The sequence below is a fragment of the Ochotona curzoniae genome, unplaced genomic scaffold (assembly GCF_017591425.1).
Source record: "Ochotona curzoniae isolate NIBS_2020 unplaced genomic scaffold, NIBS_Ocur_1.0 contig_2723, whole genome shotgun sequence".
In the NCBI taxonomy this organism is placed as follows: domain Eukaryota; kingdom Metazoa; phylum Chordata; class Mammalia; order Lagomorpha; family Ochotonidae; genus Ochotona; species Ochotona curzoniae.
The window spans coordinates 15,466,979-15,486,887 of NW_024465573.1; the positions used below are offsets into that span (position 1 = coordinate 15,466,979).

At 46.0% G+C, this 19,909-nt stretch overlaps 1 protein-coding gene across 1 annotated transcript in view; it reads right to left on the reverse strand.

Annotated features, from left to right (window-relative positions):
* Positions 1–19,909, reverse strand: part of SLC35F2 (solute carrier family 35 member F2) — a 51,548-nt gene that overhangs the window by 15,192 nt on the left and 16,447 nt on the right. The window contains exon 3 of the mRNA XM_040976885.1: positions 101–276. Coding sequence (XP_040832819.1) covers positions 101–276 — 176 coding nt within the window. The remainder of the gene's footprint in view (positions 1–100; positions 277–19,909) is intronic.

Below are 19,909 nucleotides of genomic sequence, written 5' to 3' on the forward strand. Positions count from 1 at the left end.
TACTTTGTGGGTGTTTCTGTGGGCAGGGGTGGAAGGGTTCTGGAAGTCAACATTCATGAAGGTAATTTTGTTGGAAAGGTAACTCCCACATTTGACATACCTGATCGAAATGCCAGGACCATGGTATAAACCACGAACAGCAAGCAATAGTTGATAAAGCTCTGAAGCATGGGGGTGTTCACTTTGTATTTTTCTGCCAAATACTGGCTGCTGATGGCTGTCCCACATATACACAAGGACAACATCTGGCCCAGAGCAATTGTTTTCAGAATATTCCTAGAAAACAAAGTTAGGCGTCAGAATCATGTACAGCTAGCTCACATCACACCATTGACATACTCACTGGCACACCCTGTAGAACTAGACACAAAGGGAGCCTCCGAGTCCAAGGAGTTCTGTATTTCATTTTATCACCTCCATGAGGACAAAAGTACCATGCTGGATTGTGAGGAGCTACATTCATTCTTGCTTATATTGATGGCCCGCCCCTGATTCCCACACAAACCCCACCATCACAATGACATTCCACTTAGGAAATCACTCTGTTCACTTAGCTGTTTCGAAATGTGTGCAATGTGTGTGTGCCATTTCATTAACTCTATGTTCACTCTAGTTTTATATCCTCTTCTAAAGCAGTCCATGTTTAGTGTCTTCTCTTTCTTGCAGTCTCCCAGGGACTTGATTTCTCCAGCTGCCCCTGCAGAGGCAGGGATGTTCAACATAGCCAACATATTACACCATGGAGGTTGGGAGAGGGTCCTGCACCAGGTATGTCTTCAGATGAGACTTAAGCTCCTGGCCACACCAGGACTACAGCACATGGCAGACCCTGGTTTTCAGGGCAGAGCCTCACCTGGCTCAGATGCCTGCTCCATAACAACTGTGAAATAAGTAGTACATGCTGTTTTAAGCCACTCTATTTATGGTCATCTGTCATATAGCAATGGAAAACTGATTCTCACTCAATACTTACTGAATGAACAAATCTAAAAGGATAACTAAATCACCATGCATGCTCAAACATGTAAAATTTCCTCAATATCTCAACAAAGCAGAACAGTCAGAGAGATAAAACAGACACAAGCTAAGAATAGAGACACATTTTAAGAGGGAAGAGGTCACCAATTCCATGGTGTCAGAAACTGCACGGAGAAAAGCAGTACTGTGATACAGACAAGTGTGGTTGGCCCCTTGGAGGTTGCTACATCTGTGGAGGCAAACTTCTTCCTATCAGAGACAACGACCAAAAACAGATCTTAAGGGCTGAGCAAGTAAGCAGTCGAATTCACCAAACAAGAGAACTCCTTTAAATTAACACAAGAAGGGTTGGCGTACTGGCCACCTGTAAGCACCAGCATCCCTATGGGCACCAGTTCATGTCCCGGCTGCTTCAGTTCCAACCCAGGTCTCTGCTAGTGGCTTGGGAAAGAAGAGGAGGATGGCCCAGTCCTTTGAAACCCTGTACCCACATAGGAGACCTGGAAGAAGTTCCTGACTTTAGATCAGCTCAGCTCCAACCATTGTGGAAATTTGGGGTAGTGTTTGGAAGATCTTTCCTCTCTGTCTCTCCTTCTCTCTATAAATTTGTCTTTTCAACAAAAATAAATAAATCTTTAAAAATAAATTAACACAAGAGAAGGGAAGGGAAGGGAGTCGGGATGGGGTGAGAGCTTGAAGAGCAGGCAGGGTGTTCATTGTTCTGTTAAAGCCTCAAGGACACTGAGACAGCAAGAGTGAAAGCTTGATGAATTACATGGAAGAAATTTAAGAGATGCTGAAGACAGTTCTTGCAAAGGTCAAGGACCAAAACTGAGAGCATGCAATTTTAAAATGTTCACTTTACACAACTACTTCCTGGAAGCCTGAAAACAAACAGAGATAGAAAATGTGAGTTTGTTATGAGACAAACCTCTGAGTTCATCTAATGCACTAGTCCTCCACAGCGGGCATACATTGGAATTAACAAGAATGGGGATTTTATCTCCTTGGTTCTTTTTCTTTTCTTGCTTTTCTTTTCCTCCCTTTTTCTTTTGCTCTTTAAGGTAATAAGAGAGAGGCAGACAGAGATCTTCCATCTGCTTGTTCACTCCCCAAATGCTGCAACAGTCAGTGCCAGCTCAGACAGAAGCCAAGGGCCAGAACTCAATGCCTGTCTAACACATAGATGGCAAGGGGCCTAAACACTTGAGCCGTCACCTGCTGCCTCCAAGTAGGATATGCATTAGTAGGAAACTGGTTCTGAAGTGGAGTAGCCAGGATTCAAACCACACACTCCATTATGGGATGTAGATGTTTTAAACAGTGACTTAACCCCTGTACCAAACGTCCATCCAAGGAGAGTCTTAAAAACACTAATTCCCAGGAACTAAGGCACAATTACTCAACAGTCTGCGGGGTCAGACACTGGTACCTTTCTGCTGCTGGGTCATTCTTCCAGGATGTCAGGTCCAGCCCACTGCTGCAGTCCAACCGCTTAGGTTAGAGACATCCAGGGGAGGTCCAGAGGGGGATGAGGTGCCAGTTACTCAAACCAGATTTGCAAGCTTCTAAAGAACTGCCAAAGTGAGTAATTCTTTTTCCCTCAAAGACCACCCAGGGTTTCTTCTAGCTTCAAAATGCTCTTTATCATTCTTTCCCCAGTTTTTTTTTGAAAATGTCTTTTTTTAGACTTGGTTTCATTAAATAAATATATACCTTGTATCCATAAATTGTAGAAAACACAGAATCTCTGAAAGTATACAATGTACTTTTTTGCTGGAATATTTAGCAACAATGTGATAACTAACCTCACATAAACACAGCACAAGGACAAGAAAACAAGGATGAAGTTTGCTGGGCAAGTCCATTCGCAGGACACTTAACCATGAGCTAGGCCATCAAGTCAGAATAATGAAAAGACCAACCCAGGGTTTTCACAAATGAATGGACACATACACTAGTCAGGGGAGTGCAGCAAGACAAATGCTAAATGGGCTAGTTTCAAAAACTCCTGTGGTGCTGTGGAACAACAGGTTAAGCCATGGCCTGTAGTGTTGGCAACCAAAGTACCAGTTTAAATCCCAATCTGGCTCCTTGCCAATGCACTGGGGGAAAGCAGCCTAAAATGGGCAAAATCTTTGTGCTTCTGGACCCATGTGGGAAATCCAGAAGAAGCTCTTAGCTCCTGGCTTCAGCCTGGCTTAGCCCTGGCCAATGTTGCTATTTAGGAAATGAACCAGCAGATGGAAGATTCTCTTTCTCTTTGTGTCTCTCCTCTCTAACATTACCTTTCAAATAAAGAAATAGTTTTTTTTAAGATTTCTTTTTTTTTTTTTATTGGAAAGACAGATATACAGAGAGAAACAGAGTTAGAGAGAAACATCTTCTTTACTCTCTGCTGCTTTACTCTCCAAGTAGCTGCGATGGTCGGAGCTAAGCCGATCCGAAGTCAAGAACCAGGAGCTTCCTTCAGTTCTCCTACGTGGGTGCAGGGTCCCCAGGGTCCGGGCCATCCTCCGCTGCTTTCTGAGGCTACAAGCAGGGAGCAGCCAGGACACGGACCAACATCCATATGGGATCCCACTGCATGCAAGGTGAGGATTTAGCCACTGAGCCTGATTGTGCCAGGCCCAAGAAATAAATCTTTTAAAAAGAAAAGAAAAAGAATGGCATGTCTTGCCAAATAAATAAATAACAATTCCAAGAGTTCACCAGAAAGGCAAGATAAGGAAAAGTATTCCAAGCAGAAGAAACACCATATATCAAGGTAGTAAGCCCTAACACAATGACACATTCAGGAATTTCAAAAAGGTCGATTCAATTGCAGTAACAAGAATTCAACTGCAGTAACAAGAAGGTCGATTCAATTGCAGTTAAGAGAGAAATAGCAGTAGATAAGGATGGAAAATCCACCAATACCAGATCAAAATGGCATCACGTGACATCCTCTATGTTGCTTGGTACCTTATCTTGCCAGTTGTGAGATCACTAGAATGTTCTAAGCAAAGACAAAATGATCAGCAAAGGAAGAACTGAGCATCCCTGGGTGCTATGGTTTAAGTATTAGTTTCCTTCCCACCTCCTGACCCCAGGCCAAATTCAGTTTAGTTCTCCAAGTCTTACGTTAATGATACTACGCAATCATGACATAAACAGTGGCAGCTAATGGAGACCCTTAGGTCACCGGGAGCATGACTTAGAGAGGGAATGCTCACGGTCTGGGCCTGAACTCTGCTTCCTGTCCTGCCGTATAACCCTCTGTCCAGGTGTTTCACCATCCAGGACGGACTGCTCACCAGAGGCGAAGCCAACACGGTGCCTTTTGGGCTTTGAACCTTGCCAGCTGTGCACTAGACACACCCCTCTCTTCCTTCACCAGTGCTGTGTCTTAGGTGCAATTCACTAGGTTCCCAAGTACATCAGAGCACACAGCACCAAAACCTTACCCTTTATTCCTAACACGGAAGCCCATTAAAGAAGCACAGTGACAGAGACACGGAAGTCCAGGATAACGCCAACTTTTCTGGATCACAACATGATTAGTCAGATTCCAAGAACAATGGTGGGTGTTTGGTGCAGCGGTCAGAATACCACTTGGGATGCCTGCATCCCCTATTAGAGGGCCCAGTTCATCTTAGCTCTCCCACTTTTTTTTAATATATTTTTATTTTGAATTTTGAATTATGTGGTACAATTTCATATAGGCTGGGACTACCCCCAAACTCCCACTCCCTGACAGATTTTCCCCATTTGACTACAGTGGTGTAGTCCTTCATAAGGAAAGCTCTTCCACATCTGATCCATGCTCCAGGAGGCATCAGCTGATGGCTCAAGTTCTTGAGTCCCTGTCACCCACCTGGGAGACCAAGAACAGCTTCCAGGCACAAGGCTTTGACTTGGCCCAAGCTGGACTGGGGCATCTGGGAGGATCAATGAGTAGACAATCTTTCTCACACTTCCTGTTGCTCTGCCTTTCAAATAAACATTTAAAAAGAAAAAGATAAGTTAATATATGTCCTGACAAACAGCCACATCAAAGGGCTGCAAGAAGAGAAACAGATGTGAAGGGGCCTGGCCAGAGAGGAGGGTGAGAGCTTAGAAGGGAGAACCTTCCGGAGGCAGATGAGATGGGGTTGCCAGGAGGAAACTGAGCTGCAGTTGCTTGCTTTCTCGTAACTGCTCTTCCTGCTCCACTAGCTCCCCAAATCCAATCTGCACAGCGTGCCTGGAGTCGATGCTCTGAATGTTAATCGGATGGGATGGCTCCCGCAGCTAAAAACCCTTTCAGTAGTTCTCTCTGTCCTTGGGTGAAAGCCAAACTTTAAAAACAGCCACTAAGGCAACCAACCATCGGATCCTGCTTCGTTCGTCAGCCCCATCATGGACCACTCTCTCACAGCTTATTTCATTTTTCATGTTTTCTTATAAAATATTTAAAATATAACAAAATAATATAGATTCCACAAGTATCCACATAGCTACCAGGCAGCTTAAGAAAGAAAATATTAGGTAGGAGCAGGTGCTGCGGCACCTTTTCATATATGCCGGAGTCCAGCTCCAGCTGAGTTCAGAACTCGAGAAGAGTGCGTGGATGAGGCGCAAAGAGAGAGAGAGACGGACAACTAGAATTTCATGATCATAATGGACAATGCAGGAAAGCTGTCCGCTTTATTTATACAAAATCAGTCAAACTCTGGCTCACACTTTTTATGTCATGGTCAAGTTGGGAATTTCTAAGAATAATTCTGCCATTAGTTTTACCTAGAAACAACAGAAGTTCCTGCTACAATTCTTATCCTACAACTCAATCTTCTAAGCTTCAATGCCAATTGCCATGTACAAGAGCCAAGGGGGATGTGGGGCAGACTGGACTGGTCTGCTACACATACTGGCAATCCAGGGTAGGGGGCGGGCCTACCCCCAACTAGGCTGCAGCTCCCACTGGTTTATGCGAGAGCCGAGTATGTGCTGGGCAGAATCAGGCTGGACTGCAACACCCATTGGTTCCAGTGGAAGTCGGGAGTGAAAACAGAACTGGCCCAGCAATTGCAACCACCAGGTGATCAGGGCCATGGACTGAGCCAGGCCCTGTACTTGCTAGCACATACAAGAATCTGGTCTGAGAACACCTCAGACAAAGTTTCTTTGGAGATCTTCCCAATCGAAATGCTGAACTCAGAACCCTAACCAAGAAAAGGTAGAAGACAGAAAAGGTCAAACAACAGAGACTCTATGATGGACTATGTCAATCAGTGGATTCTTCAAAGACCTCATAGTGCTTGGAGTGGCAAGATTGGCAGCAATTCACAACTGGTGAACTATCAAAACCACTTGAGCAAGAACCTCAGAGCATACCCTACATCCGGGACCTGGGGAGGGTGGGAAATTGGGTGCGCCTTTTCCCTTAATACCCCCCTTTAAACATGAAGGAAACAATATGGGAAAAATAATAGTCTTACCCACGTTCCTGTAGCCCTTGAACCTTTTTACCCTAATTAACTATGTAAAGATTGTCAAGATACAATAATAATAAAAAAAAAGAAATGGGGAAAAAGGGGGGGGGGGAATCTAAAAAATGAGGAAAGAATGAAAGCCTAAATAAGGGTCCCCTGATTAGCATAAGGTCAATGGGAACAGCCAAGACAGTAGGAATGCTAGAAGGCCCTTTTGCAAGATGCTATCACCGACCAAGCTCACACTGAGCAAAAGGCCAGCCCCACAGTAGCAAACAATGCCTGGATGGATTAGAATTCCCCAGCAGGGTGGTACGGTGTCCATGCAAAAGAAGGTGGAGCTGCATTCAGGTGGCTCCATGGGCTGGGGGTGGGGGGGTGGGGGTGGCTGCCAAACAGCAGGAAGTTCCCTGCAGCCCTGCCCGCAATGGAACAATACTCTTCACACCTTCCTGTCCCCTACATCCACCGCACGGACCCCAATACATATACCCACATCCAATAGCAGAGTGTGGATTTGAGTCCTACCTACTCCTACTCTGCGTCCTACTCAGCTCTCTGCTAATGTATCCTGCAAGGCAGCAGAAAACAGGACAATGGCTCAATTGCTAAATCCTCACCTTGCAAGCACACGCCGGGATCGACGCTTTGGATCGGCATAGCATTGGCCGTTGTGCTCACTTGGGGAGTGAATCATCGAACGGAAGATCTTCCTCTCTGTCTCTCCTCCTCTCTGTATATCTGATTTTGTAATATTTGTAATAAATAAATCTTAAAAAAAAAACAAACCCATGGAGTTTCTGGGTCTCCCATGTGAGTCCAGGGTCCCAAGGCTATGGGCCATCCTCAACTGCTTTTTCAGGCCAGAAGCAGGGAGCTGGATGGGAAGTGAAGCTGCTGGGATTAGAACCTTAGAACCGGCACCCATATGAGATCCTGGTGCGTTAAAGGCAAGGACTTTAGCTACTAGGCCACGCCGCCAGGCCTCCTGGGGATTTTGGATTGATTGGCTCAGCTCTAGCTGTTGTTGCCACTTGCAGAGTAAACCAGCAGATGCAAGATCTTTTTCTTTGTCTCTTTTGCTCTCTGTAAATCTGTCTTTCCAATAAAACTAAATAAATATTTTTTAAAATAACAGTTTGCTTGAAGATAATACATTAAATATTGAACATGATGGATCTACTCATTTTCCTTCTCATATATTTTTCTGTGTTTTCCAGATTCTGTATAAGAATTAAAATCAGAGATCTCTGTCTGTGAATCCATGGACAACAGAGGCTCCCTCCTCCCTTGTTTAATTGAAAGCTTCCCGTGGCTACCTCACAGGGAAATAGCTCTTGCTAGTTTTCACCAGCTGGTTGCATAACCTGCAATCCCATAACTGCTTTTGCCAAAGAAATCTGCTGAGAAAACTGGACAGAAACAGCTGCAGCCAATTTGGTAACTAGAGCCTATGTTGGATGGCATTTAGACTGACCTTCTGATGTTCAGGTTGGTTATGTTGCATGGCACACGTCCAATGACATTTCAACATTCATCTCTGGAAAAAGATGACCCACCTTTCCAATGAAAAAAAAAAAAAAAACTGGACCAAAGATGAGACACAAATGGTGTTCCAGGCTCCAGGTTTCAGCCTGGCCCAGCTCTGCCTGTTTCCCTGGGCACTGGGCAAGTGAACCAACAGCAAAAACCAAAAGACCTCTCTCTCCCTCTCTCTTTCAAGTAGATGGAAATCGTTATTTTTTAAAAACAAGATATTAGTAATATCAACATATTCCCCCCATGTTATTCCTGACCTAAGGCCTTCAGTGAGATAAGAGGATCAGGTATTTCCAGAACTTGGTATTTGCTGCTTTCATGTATTTTATAAGTCAATATTTATGTTTCCTTACGCAATAAGTACAATTGCTTTGTTTCGAAATTTTACAGAATTCTGCATACAAAATATGTACTTCTGCAACTTGCTATTGTGATCAACATTGACAAACTCACCCACATCCATACATTAGGACTAGTTCCTCCCTTTTCACTGCTGTATAGTATTCTACTTAATCCATTTTGCTGATGAGTATTTGTTTTTTTAATGTTTCCACAAGTATTCTTGCATATGTATCCAGACATGCATGGGAGAATACTTCAAAAAGTTCATGGGGCTAGATTAAAACAGAAGTTTATTTTGGTGCCCAAAATTCTAAAACCCATGCAGTTTTTTTCATAGTATGCATTCTCCATGAATTTTGTGAAGACTCCTCAAATCTAAGAGTTTCTCTATCCTTCAGAAAAGTGGTGCAATAGGGTCACTAGAGGCAGACTAAGACAAGTTTCTTTATAACCCAGGATGGCATGACGAAGGCCACAGAAGGCATCTGGAGAGAGACCGCCTGATTGCCTTTAATCCTGGCAAGAACAAACTCGGAGCTCCATGAAGACAGAACGACTTCTTATTGACGTCAAGGAGTTTAAAGACACTCGTTCGCTCTGGAGACTTACCTGAGTGCAAGTGTTGATCGTAGAACACAAACACCCTTAATTTAATTTGCTTTTGCTATGTTGTTCTCTAAAGGATTTTTATTAGTAGTATGTTAATGCCCAAAAAGAAAGGAGAAGAACCTCCACCCTTCACGAGAGAGGAATGACAGCAAGAACGAGCCAAATCAAGCCGTGTTACAAAGCCACGGAAGGGCATTTCGCCATGATGAGCAAAGCGGTAAGCACTTGCACAGCAGAGCATTCTTTTCTCTAGGCGTGCTCTACCCGCCAAAGGCTGACAAAACCAGACAGATCCAGGGCTTGCTTTTTCTTGTATTCACTTCCTACTGAAGGCAAGAAATGCTTTGCACGGATTCATAGTTTGGGGGTGACCTACCCTAGACAAAATAAATGTCTACTATTACTATTTGGTCCTGTGTAACACACTAGAAGTCTACAGGAAAATGGAGCCAAAGCCATCACATGTCATTGTTCTCAGTCACATACTTCCTCAGCAATCAGGCAGGGAGGGGCACCTGGCCAGGGAAATGGTTCCAATTCTCAGGTCTTTCATTTTTCTAATACTATCACAACACACATTCTTAACAGGACACCCCATCAACCCTGGTAAAAGAATGATTACACTCAAGTCACTGATGGACAAAATCAGACTCAGTAGTTTCCTGATTCACCCACACGCATACTGTTACCAAAGGCAGAAAAAGTCAACGATCTTAGCCATTAAAAGATTGGCTCAAAGGACTGAAATTCACTTAGGAAAAGAATTTAGAGAAATTCTTCTCTTCTCCCCAGAAGAAAGTCTCAGAATCAGAACTTGGGGTGCTCGTGTCATTTTTTAAGTTGAGGACAGACTGGGGGTACAGAAGAGGGAAGCATTTCACCTAAGACCACACAGGAATAGAGGCAATGCCCCAATTGTGTGGCCATGGAACACCTACTGTCCTCAGACAGCACCTGCTTTTGCAATAACAGGTAAGGTCATCCCAATGGTTGCTCTCTGTGTATCTTCTTCCATACTCTCCTTCCCTCACTTCACTCCTTCTACCTCTCCATGATGATTCTACAGCAGAACTTACGCCAGAAAACCCTTCAACACATTCTTGCATCTTACCTTGCTACCAGGAAATAAGGGAGCTGGCTAGCCTGATCTCTCTCCTGCCCAAAGTAACACTGCTTCCCAGTGTATCATGATGGAATTAGATGTGTCAAGCATAAGGCACATAAAATCTAATCAAGTGGCTGATGACCTAATCATATTCAGACCATTTTTCACATCCAGTAATGGATTTGAAAGCAATTAGAAATTTGAAAAAAGTGAGAATAAGAAGTGTGCAAGCTCTAAGCCTTGTTTACAAATTGACAGAAATTTCTCCTGTAAGCTCACATTTGCATTCTAAAATAGCAACATAAGCAAGCTGTCCTCCAACTATAAAGGATAGCGATCTTCTAAAGAAACAATAAGAGATTCACAAATTGAGTATGAAGATGTAAAGTTATAGGAATGTACTTCTCTTGGCTTCAAATCTTAATGACTTCATCTATAATGGAGCAGTGAGAGTGAGCGAGAGCAAGAGAGACAGATTAGAAGCTGCAGGGGACAGACACTGAACATAGGGGGAAAAAAGAAAAACAGACTTGCAGAGAAAGACAAGGTAGGAGTCAAAGCAATTTTGGTTATTTTCACTTCCCTTACAGGTATGTTTGCATGTTATCACATGATTCTGCTTCTGGTGAATGCTGAACTTGGAGGCTCTCTACACAGAAACCAAACCAGTTCCTGCCTAAGACAACCTTCCAGGGGCCATACACATCTGACCTTGGGACATATCCTGTCAGGATTTTTCCAGTGGAATTGACACTGAAGTGAACTTCAATGGCAGGATGTGGTGAAGCTCCAAGATGTCTTTCCCATGGCACCTTCATGCTGTGAAAACCAGGACACCACAAAGCACAGCAAACGAGAGTTCGGAGTCACTAGGGTTGGAGTGGGAAAACAGGGAGAGAACTGGAACAGGAAGGTCAGCCCCAACCACTTTATCATCTGAATAGACAAATATTCCACAATTCTAAAATGTAATTGGTCAAAGACAAGACTTTGAGTCACTTTACTTCTTCCTTCTTTTTTTTTAAAGATTTATTTTTTTATTTTTATTGGAAAGGAGGATATACAGAGAGGAGAGACAGAGAGGAAGATCTTCCGTCCGATGATTCACTCCCCAGGCGGCTGCAACGGCTGGAGCTGAGCCAATCCGAAGCCAGGAGCCTCTTGCGGGTCTCCCTCTGGAGTGCAGGGTCCCAAAGCTTTGGGCCGTCCTCAACTGCTTTCCCGGGCCACAGGCAGGGAGCTGGAAGGGAAGCGGGGCTGCCGGGATTAGAACCAGCGCCCATATGGGATCCCGGGCATGCAAGGCGAGGACCTTAACCACTACACGCCATCGCGCTGGGCCCTTCTTCCTTCTTTCTCTCAGAAAACCCAAAGCCAACATCCCTTCCACATCAAAACACACACATGGCTGGCACACATTACAAACAACTAAGCACACTGGCTCTCTTGGGGGAGGGAGGTTCAGCAGGTTTCTGGGACCACCCAATCCTGGAGGCCAGTTTTTTTTCGATCCGTAGAGGTACCTGTAGCCAGGCGGCCCAGGCACCAAAGGTGCAGGACGAAGTCCCTTGGGCAGCCCAGGGACACACCCTCATGGTTAGGGTGTCATGATTTAATGAGGGATGATGGGATCATACAGGTGACAGTGGGAGATGATGTTTGGTTTTTATGCCCATGTTAGTAATTACAGCTGAGGGACTTCCTTTGATAAGTCCAGGCATGTTCATGTATGTAGGGGATCCATACTAAGGTGGTTTGAAAAGAAGAGTAGAGAAGTTGGGCTGTTGGCAGAATCTGTGGGGACAATGTGACCTTACCCCTGTGAAACTGCAATCTCTGCTGGCTCCTCCAAGAACTGAGGATGGGGTCAGACCTTGCTGGGGAGCTACGGGCACCCCAGATGGGTTGGGGTTCCCACTGGTGAGAACAAGAGTAGGACTGAGTGCAGCAGGCATTACTGTACATGAATACAGACTGCACTGACATGGGTGTACACTGGGGTGGTAGAACGATGGATTGAGCTTAACTGCTGCCCCTACTGGTACTTATGAGAGCCATTTTGGGTGTAAAACTGGCCAGACTAGTTCTTGACTCCCACTGAACTACATAAAAGCTGTGTCTGGGTGCATACCAGGTAACACAGGACTACAGCAACCAACAACAGGAATCAGAATGGGTTTGGCCAGCTAAGCAAAGCCACTGTTCTCCACAGGAGGTGGACAAAATCAACCTGGGTCAACAACCCACTGGAATGTGCGAGACCTGCCACTGGGAGGACTTGATGGAGCAGCTTGGGAAACTCATTCATTGGGACACAGACGCTGCAGGAGAGTGCAAGAAGCAAGGCAAGGAGCAGCCTAGACCATGCCAGGTTACAGTACCCACTGGCATACATGTAGGTCAAGTCTGGGGACAGGTCTGTCTGGGCCAGCACATAACACCCACTGGCAGATATGAGAACCAGCATAGGGGGCAGGAGGAGCCAGATTGGGCCACAACACCAGCCAGTTCACATTAGGACTAGGACAGAAATCAGGCTAGGCTGGGATAGGCTGCAGCATCAACCAACAGGAGGAGGAACAAGGGGCAGACTAGACTGGGCCAGGCGGCACAATAAGACTGCAGAAGCTTAGGTAAGGTGAGTCATGCCAGCCTGGGCAAAGCGGGGGCTAGGTACATGACTCTCAAGGACAGGTAATCTGACAGGGGTAGCTTGGCTCAGGTTATGGGGTCCACCTAGGTGGTGGGGAATGGGTTCCTGAACCCAGGGACAGGGGAAAGGGTAGGGTGTGAGTAACTTGGCCCAGAATCTGGGGTCCACCTTTTAGGTGGATGTTGGTTCCATGAACCCTGGGGTGGGGAATCTAAAGGGGCTTGGGTTTCTTGGTCTGGCTCCCAGGGCCTGCATAATAGGTGAGCCCCAAGGGTGGAGGATCCGGCATTGCTTGGGACACCTGACCCAGCTTCTTGGACTCACCAGCAACAACATGCCCTACTAAATGTAAAAGGTGGAGCAGTGGACACAGGCCCTGTTGTAAAAGGAGAATAAGGCAGCACATTTGGTACAGTAACAGAAGATCAGAACTAACTGGACAACAACCCCAAACAAACAATGACAACAAAAAATTTCGGTGAATGGAGCCAATGGACAATTGGGAGGGCGACATCATCCTTGGATTGGTGAAATTGGCAGCATTTCACAACTATCCAAACCACTTGGACAGAATATGTACACATTGAGACTCTGGGTTGATATGAGGTGGCAGTTCCTCATCCTTGGGTACTGGGATGTATGGAAAGTCATGAGTGGTATTCCCCTTTGTTGCTCCCCTTACCCCAGTAACAAGAAGAAATTGCAAATTTGGAAGCAACGAATTCACCCAATTTTCCCTAAACCTTCTTCCCCCCCATGATCAACCATGCAATCATTATTTTAAAAAATAATAATTATTTTTAAAAAATACACACATGTCCATTTTCCTATGAAACTACCGTCTTCTATTCAACCAGTAAGCTCCTCAGTCACATAGTCAACAAAGGCTACTGGGTATTAATGTGTATCAGGCACAAGGAATTTAAACTCTCAAGGACACATTTTCCACCTCCCAAATTCTCATTCTCCCTGACCAGATCACTAGGCTTATGCTACGTGCCCTTGCAAAACACCACACCCCTTTATGACGGCATCCACAAGGCAGCTCATGACTCCTCTCACAAGACTCCAAGGGGACCGGGACATGAGATTTGCTGTGACTGGCACAGCACATGGCCCCAGGCGGTGCTGAAAGGATATTTGCCATTGGTAACATCCTAAGGCTGTCCTGTCCAGTTGGCAAGGCAGACCTGACAATACAGACCTACCACAAAATGGGAAAGTGTGAGAACAGAGCTGAACCTGCAGTCACTGTGAGGGTGGGAATACCCAGCACTTCTAGAGAGGGCTTGCAGAGCATGACATCATCAAGCAGACTTTTGAACAATTTCAGGTACAGAGGGAAAGCAATCATCTAAGTTTCTGTCTTCTTCAAACATTGGTTTTACATAACACACACAAGACCGAATAATGCGATCCATTCATTCCATTCCCTTCCTTAGTTCCTCCTCCTTTGCAACTTCATGTTAGAAAGGCAGTCCTCTACTAAACACAAACAACACATGGATGCCAGGGTAGGCATTCAGCACCTCAGACAGGACAACCATTTGGGATAACCGCATTCCACTTCAGAGTCCCCGGCCCTACTTCAGCTCCCAGCTTCCGGTTACATTGCACATACTGGGAAGCAGCAGGTCCCTGCTACCCACGGCCCTGCAACTTAAAAGACCTGGATTGAATTCTAAGCTCCTGGCTTCGGCATGGCCCAGCCCTGCAGTGACTGAAAACAGAAGGTCTCTGTGTCTTTTTATCACTCTGTATTTCAAGCAAAATAACAAATCACACACCCACACAAAATTTTTTCTTTAACTGACACCAAGACCCCACTGAACGAGCTTCTCAGTAGGTGGAGTCCAAACACCAGGTTCCCTAAATGAGTCTAAGACACAATCAGGATGACAAATCAATACACTAGCTTCTCCATTTTATATGAAGTGAGAAAAATGCTCCAGATGACTGGTAAAATGTATTGTTTGAATGCAAGCCACACATTTACCTCACTTTATGTCCAGTAAGTCTGTGTTGCTACATTTCATGTTGCCAACTAAAGACATCTGTGATACTAAAAAGATTTCTACAGAACACTGTAAATTTGGGAAGATTTAAAAATGCACATATCATGGATTTCTACCTGAAAATATCTGGTAGAGAATAATAACATCACACCCCCAAAATTGTATTACAAATCTACAAAGAAATATTAATTTAAGTCAAGTCTTCACACTGACACATAAATTACTCAGCTTCAGTTTCTGGGATATTTTAAAACATATTGTAAATGAGCTCAAAAACAAATTACTAGTAGATTTTTTTATACAGCATGTGGCAACCTAGATTATTCATTTTATTTCCACCTTTGCATTTATACAGTTCAAATATTTCCGCAATACCACTATTGAGTATATATCTGAAAGATCTGACATCAGAATTTGAAGAAGACATCATTACACCCCTGTTGAATGTGGCATAATTTCCAGTGGCTGACCTAAGTGTCCATCAGTGGGTGAATGGATAACGAAAACGTGGTATGGAAACAATGGAATGTTAGCCGGGCCTAGAGATTATAGTGTTAACTGAAAGAAGCCAGATGCAGAAACACAAATACTTCCACTGAAATGTGGAATTTAAACCAGCTAAATTCAAGGAATTCTGCAGACAGAAACTATGTGTTTTGAGAAGGAACTCTGCTAAGCTATTCTGCATGCCAGGCAGTAGCCAGCCAAAAGCCAAAGCCCTCAGAGGTAATGTGGTTCTTACCACATGTCAGAGGCCATTAGGGCAAGTCAGCAGCAGCCAGACAACACAGACAAACTACTGCCAGGCCTCCAAGATGGGAGCTCGAAGAGCGTAATACCATGTCCATAAGGTCCATGGTTGGCAAGGCCAGAGCCTCAGGGAACACACGTTTCTAAGACATTTTGTTATCATCACAAAGAAATAATCAATGTTTGAGAAGATGGAGAAATTAAATGTCCTGAGTTGACTGTTAGATAACAAATATATCAACTTATGCAGTACCTCATAAGCATATACAATTGCCACCTGTCAATTAAAAATAATACATTTCATGTATGATTTATGTATGTATTTATTGAGAGGCAGAGCTACCAAGAGAAAGAGAGATCTTGAGTCGCCTGGTTCACTTCCCAAATGTCCAGAACTCCCAAGGCTGGACAGGCCAAAGTTAAGAACTAGGAACTTTACCTGCATATCTGCCAAAACTCGGGGTCCCAAGCACTTGGGCCGTCTTTTGCTGCCTTTCCAGGCACATTAGTGGGAAGTTATAGCAGGAGCAAATAACTGGGACATCAATCACAAAGGATGCTGCCCCAGCTGTAGGAAGCTGCCTAGGTTGCATTGTACCTAGGCAAGTGTTAACACAGCTGGGACAAAAGCAGCGACTAGCTAGTGGGCATCCTGGTCCTAGTTAATGCCAAACTTGAATTAACAATACCAGTGTGCCAGCATAGTTGTCATCACTTTTCTCTTTGTTTTTTTAAAGTATGTAGAGGGCAAATGCTGGTATGCCAGCATACAAGGGTCTGGGGACCTGTGTGTGAACATGCGTGGGCCTTGGGTAGGCAGGCAGGGCTCCAGGCTGGTACAGCACACCGCCAGAGGACCAGGCATGGGGATCTGTGGGCATGGGGATCTGTGGGCATGGTGGGTTGTGAATTGCTCAGAAAAGCCAGTCTGGAGATGCATGGGAGGGAGGATTGCTGAGGGAGAATGTGATAGGTGAGGAGTGACTTCTGGGGGACTTCACCAACCAAGCTACAGTACTTGCAGGTAAACAAGGGGGCTGAGATCGGGTGGTCTAGAAGAGAGAAACCAGAGGACCTTTTGTAGCCAAAGCAATACACCCACCCATGTGGGAGATCTAAGCTGGGACTTTTGGTATCAACCACCGCTTACCAACACACACAAAAGCCATGGCTGAGGGACTGCCTGGCAGGGCTCTACCACAGAGCCCAGTAGTGAGTGTTGGGGCAGGGTGTGGACTATGGTAGGCTGGGCCATGACACTAACCAGCTCACAAGAGAACTAGGTTTGGGAGCAGATTCTGTGGGGGATTGTGAGCTCACCCTTGTGGGACTGACATACCAGCTGATTTACTTGAAGACTATGGGCAGTGATGGGCTGAGCTAGACAGACCATGGAACTCACCAACATTCATGGGTACTAGGTTGGGCTTATTCAGGCTGTGGCACCCGCAGGTACACCCAAGAATTGAGAGTGGAGCAGGTCAGCTGAGCTGCAACATCCACCAATACACACAATGCCTGACACTGGGGGCCAACTGTGCCAGGTAAGGGCTTATCATCCACTGGCATATGTGAGATCTGGGTCTGGAGGTGGACCTGGTGGGGGAACTTGGATAACTTCCCCGGTGGGCCATCATTCCCAATGGTGAGCAGCTGAGTCAGGGGTGGGTGTTGGTCAGGTTGGCCAGGGCTGCTTTGCTTGTCAGCAGGTATGTGATTTGGCTCAGTGAGTAATGGGGGCGGGTGGATAGGGTCAAGCCAAACTATTACACACCAGCATGTATGGGAGTCAGGATGGGTCAAAGGTCATGCCGGGCTAGGCTAGGCTATCATACCTACTGATTTGCATGAAAGCCAGGGATGGGAACAGGCTAGGTAGGGATAGTCTTCACCACCCCACCAGTGAGAATCGGGACTTGGGGAAAGCTGCAGCTTCTAATGGTAAAGGCCAAGAAGGGTGATGGGTTAAGCTGGGTGGGTCAAAGAAATCACTGCCATGTGAAAGTCTTTTGCTGGGAGCAGGCCTGATAGGACTAAGGGGACACCCTGGCTGAGCTACAGCTGCAAGGTGAGCATAAGAGCAGGCAAGCGGATAGCCAATGGGGCTGCACGTGGCTGCAGTATCACTCAGCATGCATGTGGAATGGGTCAGGTGTACTAGTACCTGCTGATGCTCACAAGAGCCAGGGTGAGTGTAGTATTGGCTGGGCTAGGTCTCAACACCCAGGGAACCATGTGAGAGCTGGGTCTGGGGATGGGTCAGGCAGGGTTGGGCTGCAGGACCCAACATTAAGAGCCAGAACTGGTGTGGACCAGTTGGGCAAGGCCGCTGTTGCTGCCAGGAGAGAATCTATTTGTATTCCCAGTGCGGTAACCTAGCAACTAAAGTCCTTACCTTGAATGTGCTGGGATCCCATATGGGTACCAGTTCTAATACCAGCAGCCCCACTTCCCATCCAGCTCCCTGTTCTGGCATGGGAAAGCAGTTGAGGATGGCCCAAAGCCTTGGGATCCTGCACCCAAGTAGGAAATCTGGAGGAAGTTCCTGGTTCCTGGCTTCAAATCAGCGCAGCTCCAGCTGCTGCAGCTGCTTGGGGAGTGATTCATTGAATGGAAGATCTTCCTCTCTGTCTCTCCTCCTCTCTGCATATCTGATTTTCCAATAAAAATAAATAAATCTTTAAAAAAAAAAAAACCTGCTTGTGTGTGCAAGATTTGCAACTGGGAGGTGACTTGGTAGAAAAGTTTGGGGAACCCCTAAGTCAAGACATAATCCCTGCAGGTGAGCACAAGAACCAAGGTTGGGATCAGCACAAACCAAGTCAGGTTATAGTACCCTCTGGCATACATGTGGATAAGATCTAGGGCTAGGCTAGACTGTGCCAGTTCGCTGCACACACTGGCAGATGTGAGAACCAGCATGGGTGTAGAACTGGCCGGGCTGGGCCACAACACCAGCCAGTTCATATTAGGGCCAAGACTGGGAGTATTCCAGGCTAGGATAGGCTGTAGGACCTGCCAGCATGAGATGGAACTGGGCCACAGCTCCTACCAGCACATATAAGACTCAAGTGGCAGGGCAAGTCCTTTAGGAGGGCAACGAAGACTTTCCTGCTGGCCCACTGCTCCTGCTGGTGAGCATGAGGACTGGGACTGAGGTGAGGCTAGGCAGGGCTACAGAGCCTATTGTGCTGCATGTGAACTGGTTTAGGGAGAAAGTCAGGCTGGGCTAAGTGACCATATTCATTAGTGCATGCATGATCCAAACAGCAGGCTGGTTGGGCTTTGCCACAAGCAACAGTTAGCAGGTACTACAGCTCGGGGCAAATCCTGTCAGGCTAGATGGTAAGATCTGGAGCTGGGAATGGGCCTAGTAGGAAAATGTGGGCACCTCTCTGATGGTCTGCAGCTCCCATGATAAGCATGAAAACCAGGGTTAGTAGCAGCCTGGCTGGACCCGCTGGCATGAGTGAAGGCTGGATAGTGGGGTCAGTTGGGCTGAACTAGGATTCAACACTCATTGATGTATATGAGAGCTGAATGTGATACAGGACAGACTTGATCACTCTGCTACACATATCATCATGCTAAGAAACTGGGGCTGGAGGTGGGACTGGTGGGGATAACTGGGGGTCACTCCGACAAGGCTGTAGTTTCCACTGGTGTCTGTGAGTGCTGAGTCTGTGCTGAGCAGGGTTAGGCCAAGTCACAGCATCCATTGGTTTAAGTATGAGATGGGGCTAGAGATACAACTGACCAGGTGACTGCAACCATCAATGTGTATAGGCTGATGTGGGTGACAGACTGAGCTGGACCCCACACTGGCTGGCACACACAAGTCAGGTCTGGAGTCTCCTCTGGTGAGGTTTCTTTGGGAAACTCCTCAACTGCATCTCTGGACTCAGAACTCCAACCACAGTGAAAATCACAGGATCTGTGGTCTGACTGTGGAGTACATGTGTCAGAACTGGGTCTCCTCAGTTGTTGAAGCCTTTGCAGTGGATGGCATGCCCAGATATTCATGGGGGACATGACAACCAGTTCCTTGAAGCCTGCAGAGGACATCTAATTCCCGGAGGACAGAACAAATTGGACAGATCTCCAGGCCAATCTTTGACAGCAATTATCTGGGCGAATGGAGACTCTAAGGGGGACTATGTCAGCCAGTGGACCTTGGAAGAAATTCCTCAACCTTGGAGCAACGAAATCACCAGCATCTCAGAACTATCAAAAAAAGACTTAAGCAGTACCCTTGGAGCATACTCCACATTGGGGACCCTAGGATGATATCAAGTGGCCATCCCCAACCCCACGTACTGATGCAGTTGGACTTCTAGGAGCAGTCCTCTCCCTTTCTCTCCCCACTTTCCTCAGATACAGGAAGAAAAAAAGGAGACTGGGGGCAGTTGCCTCACCTACTTTCTTCCATTCCTCCACCCTCCAGCCCTAACTGGTGGGCCACATG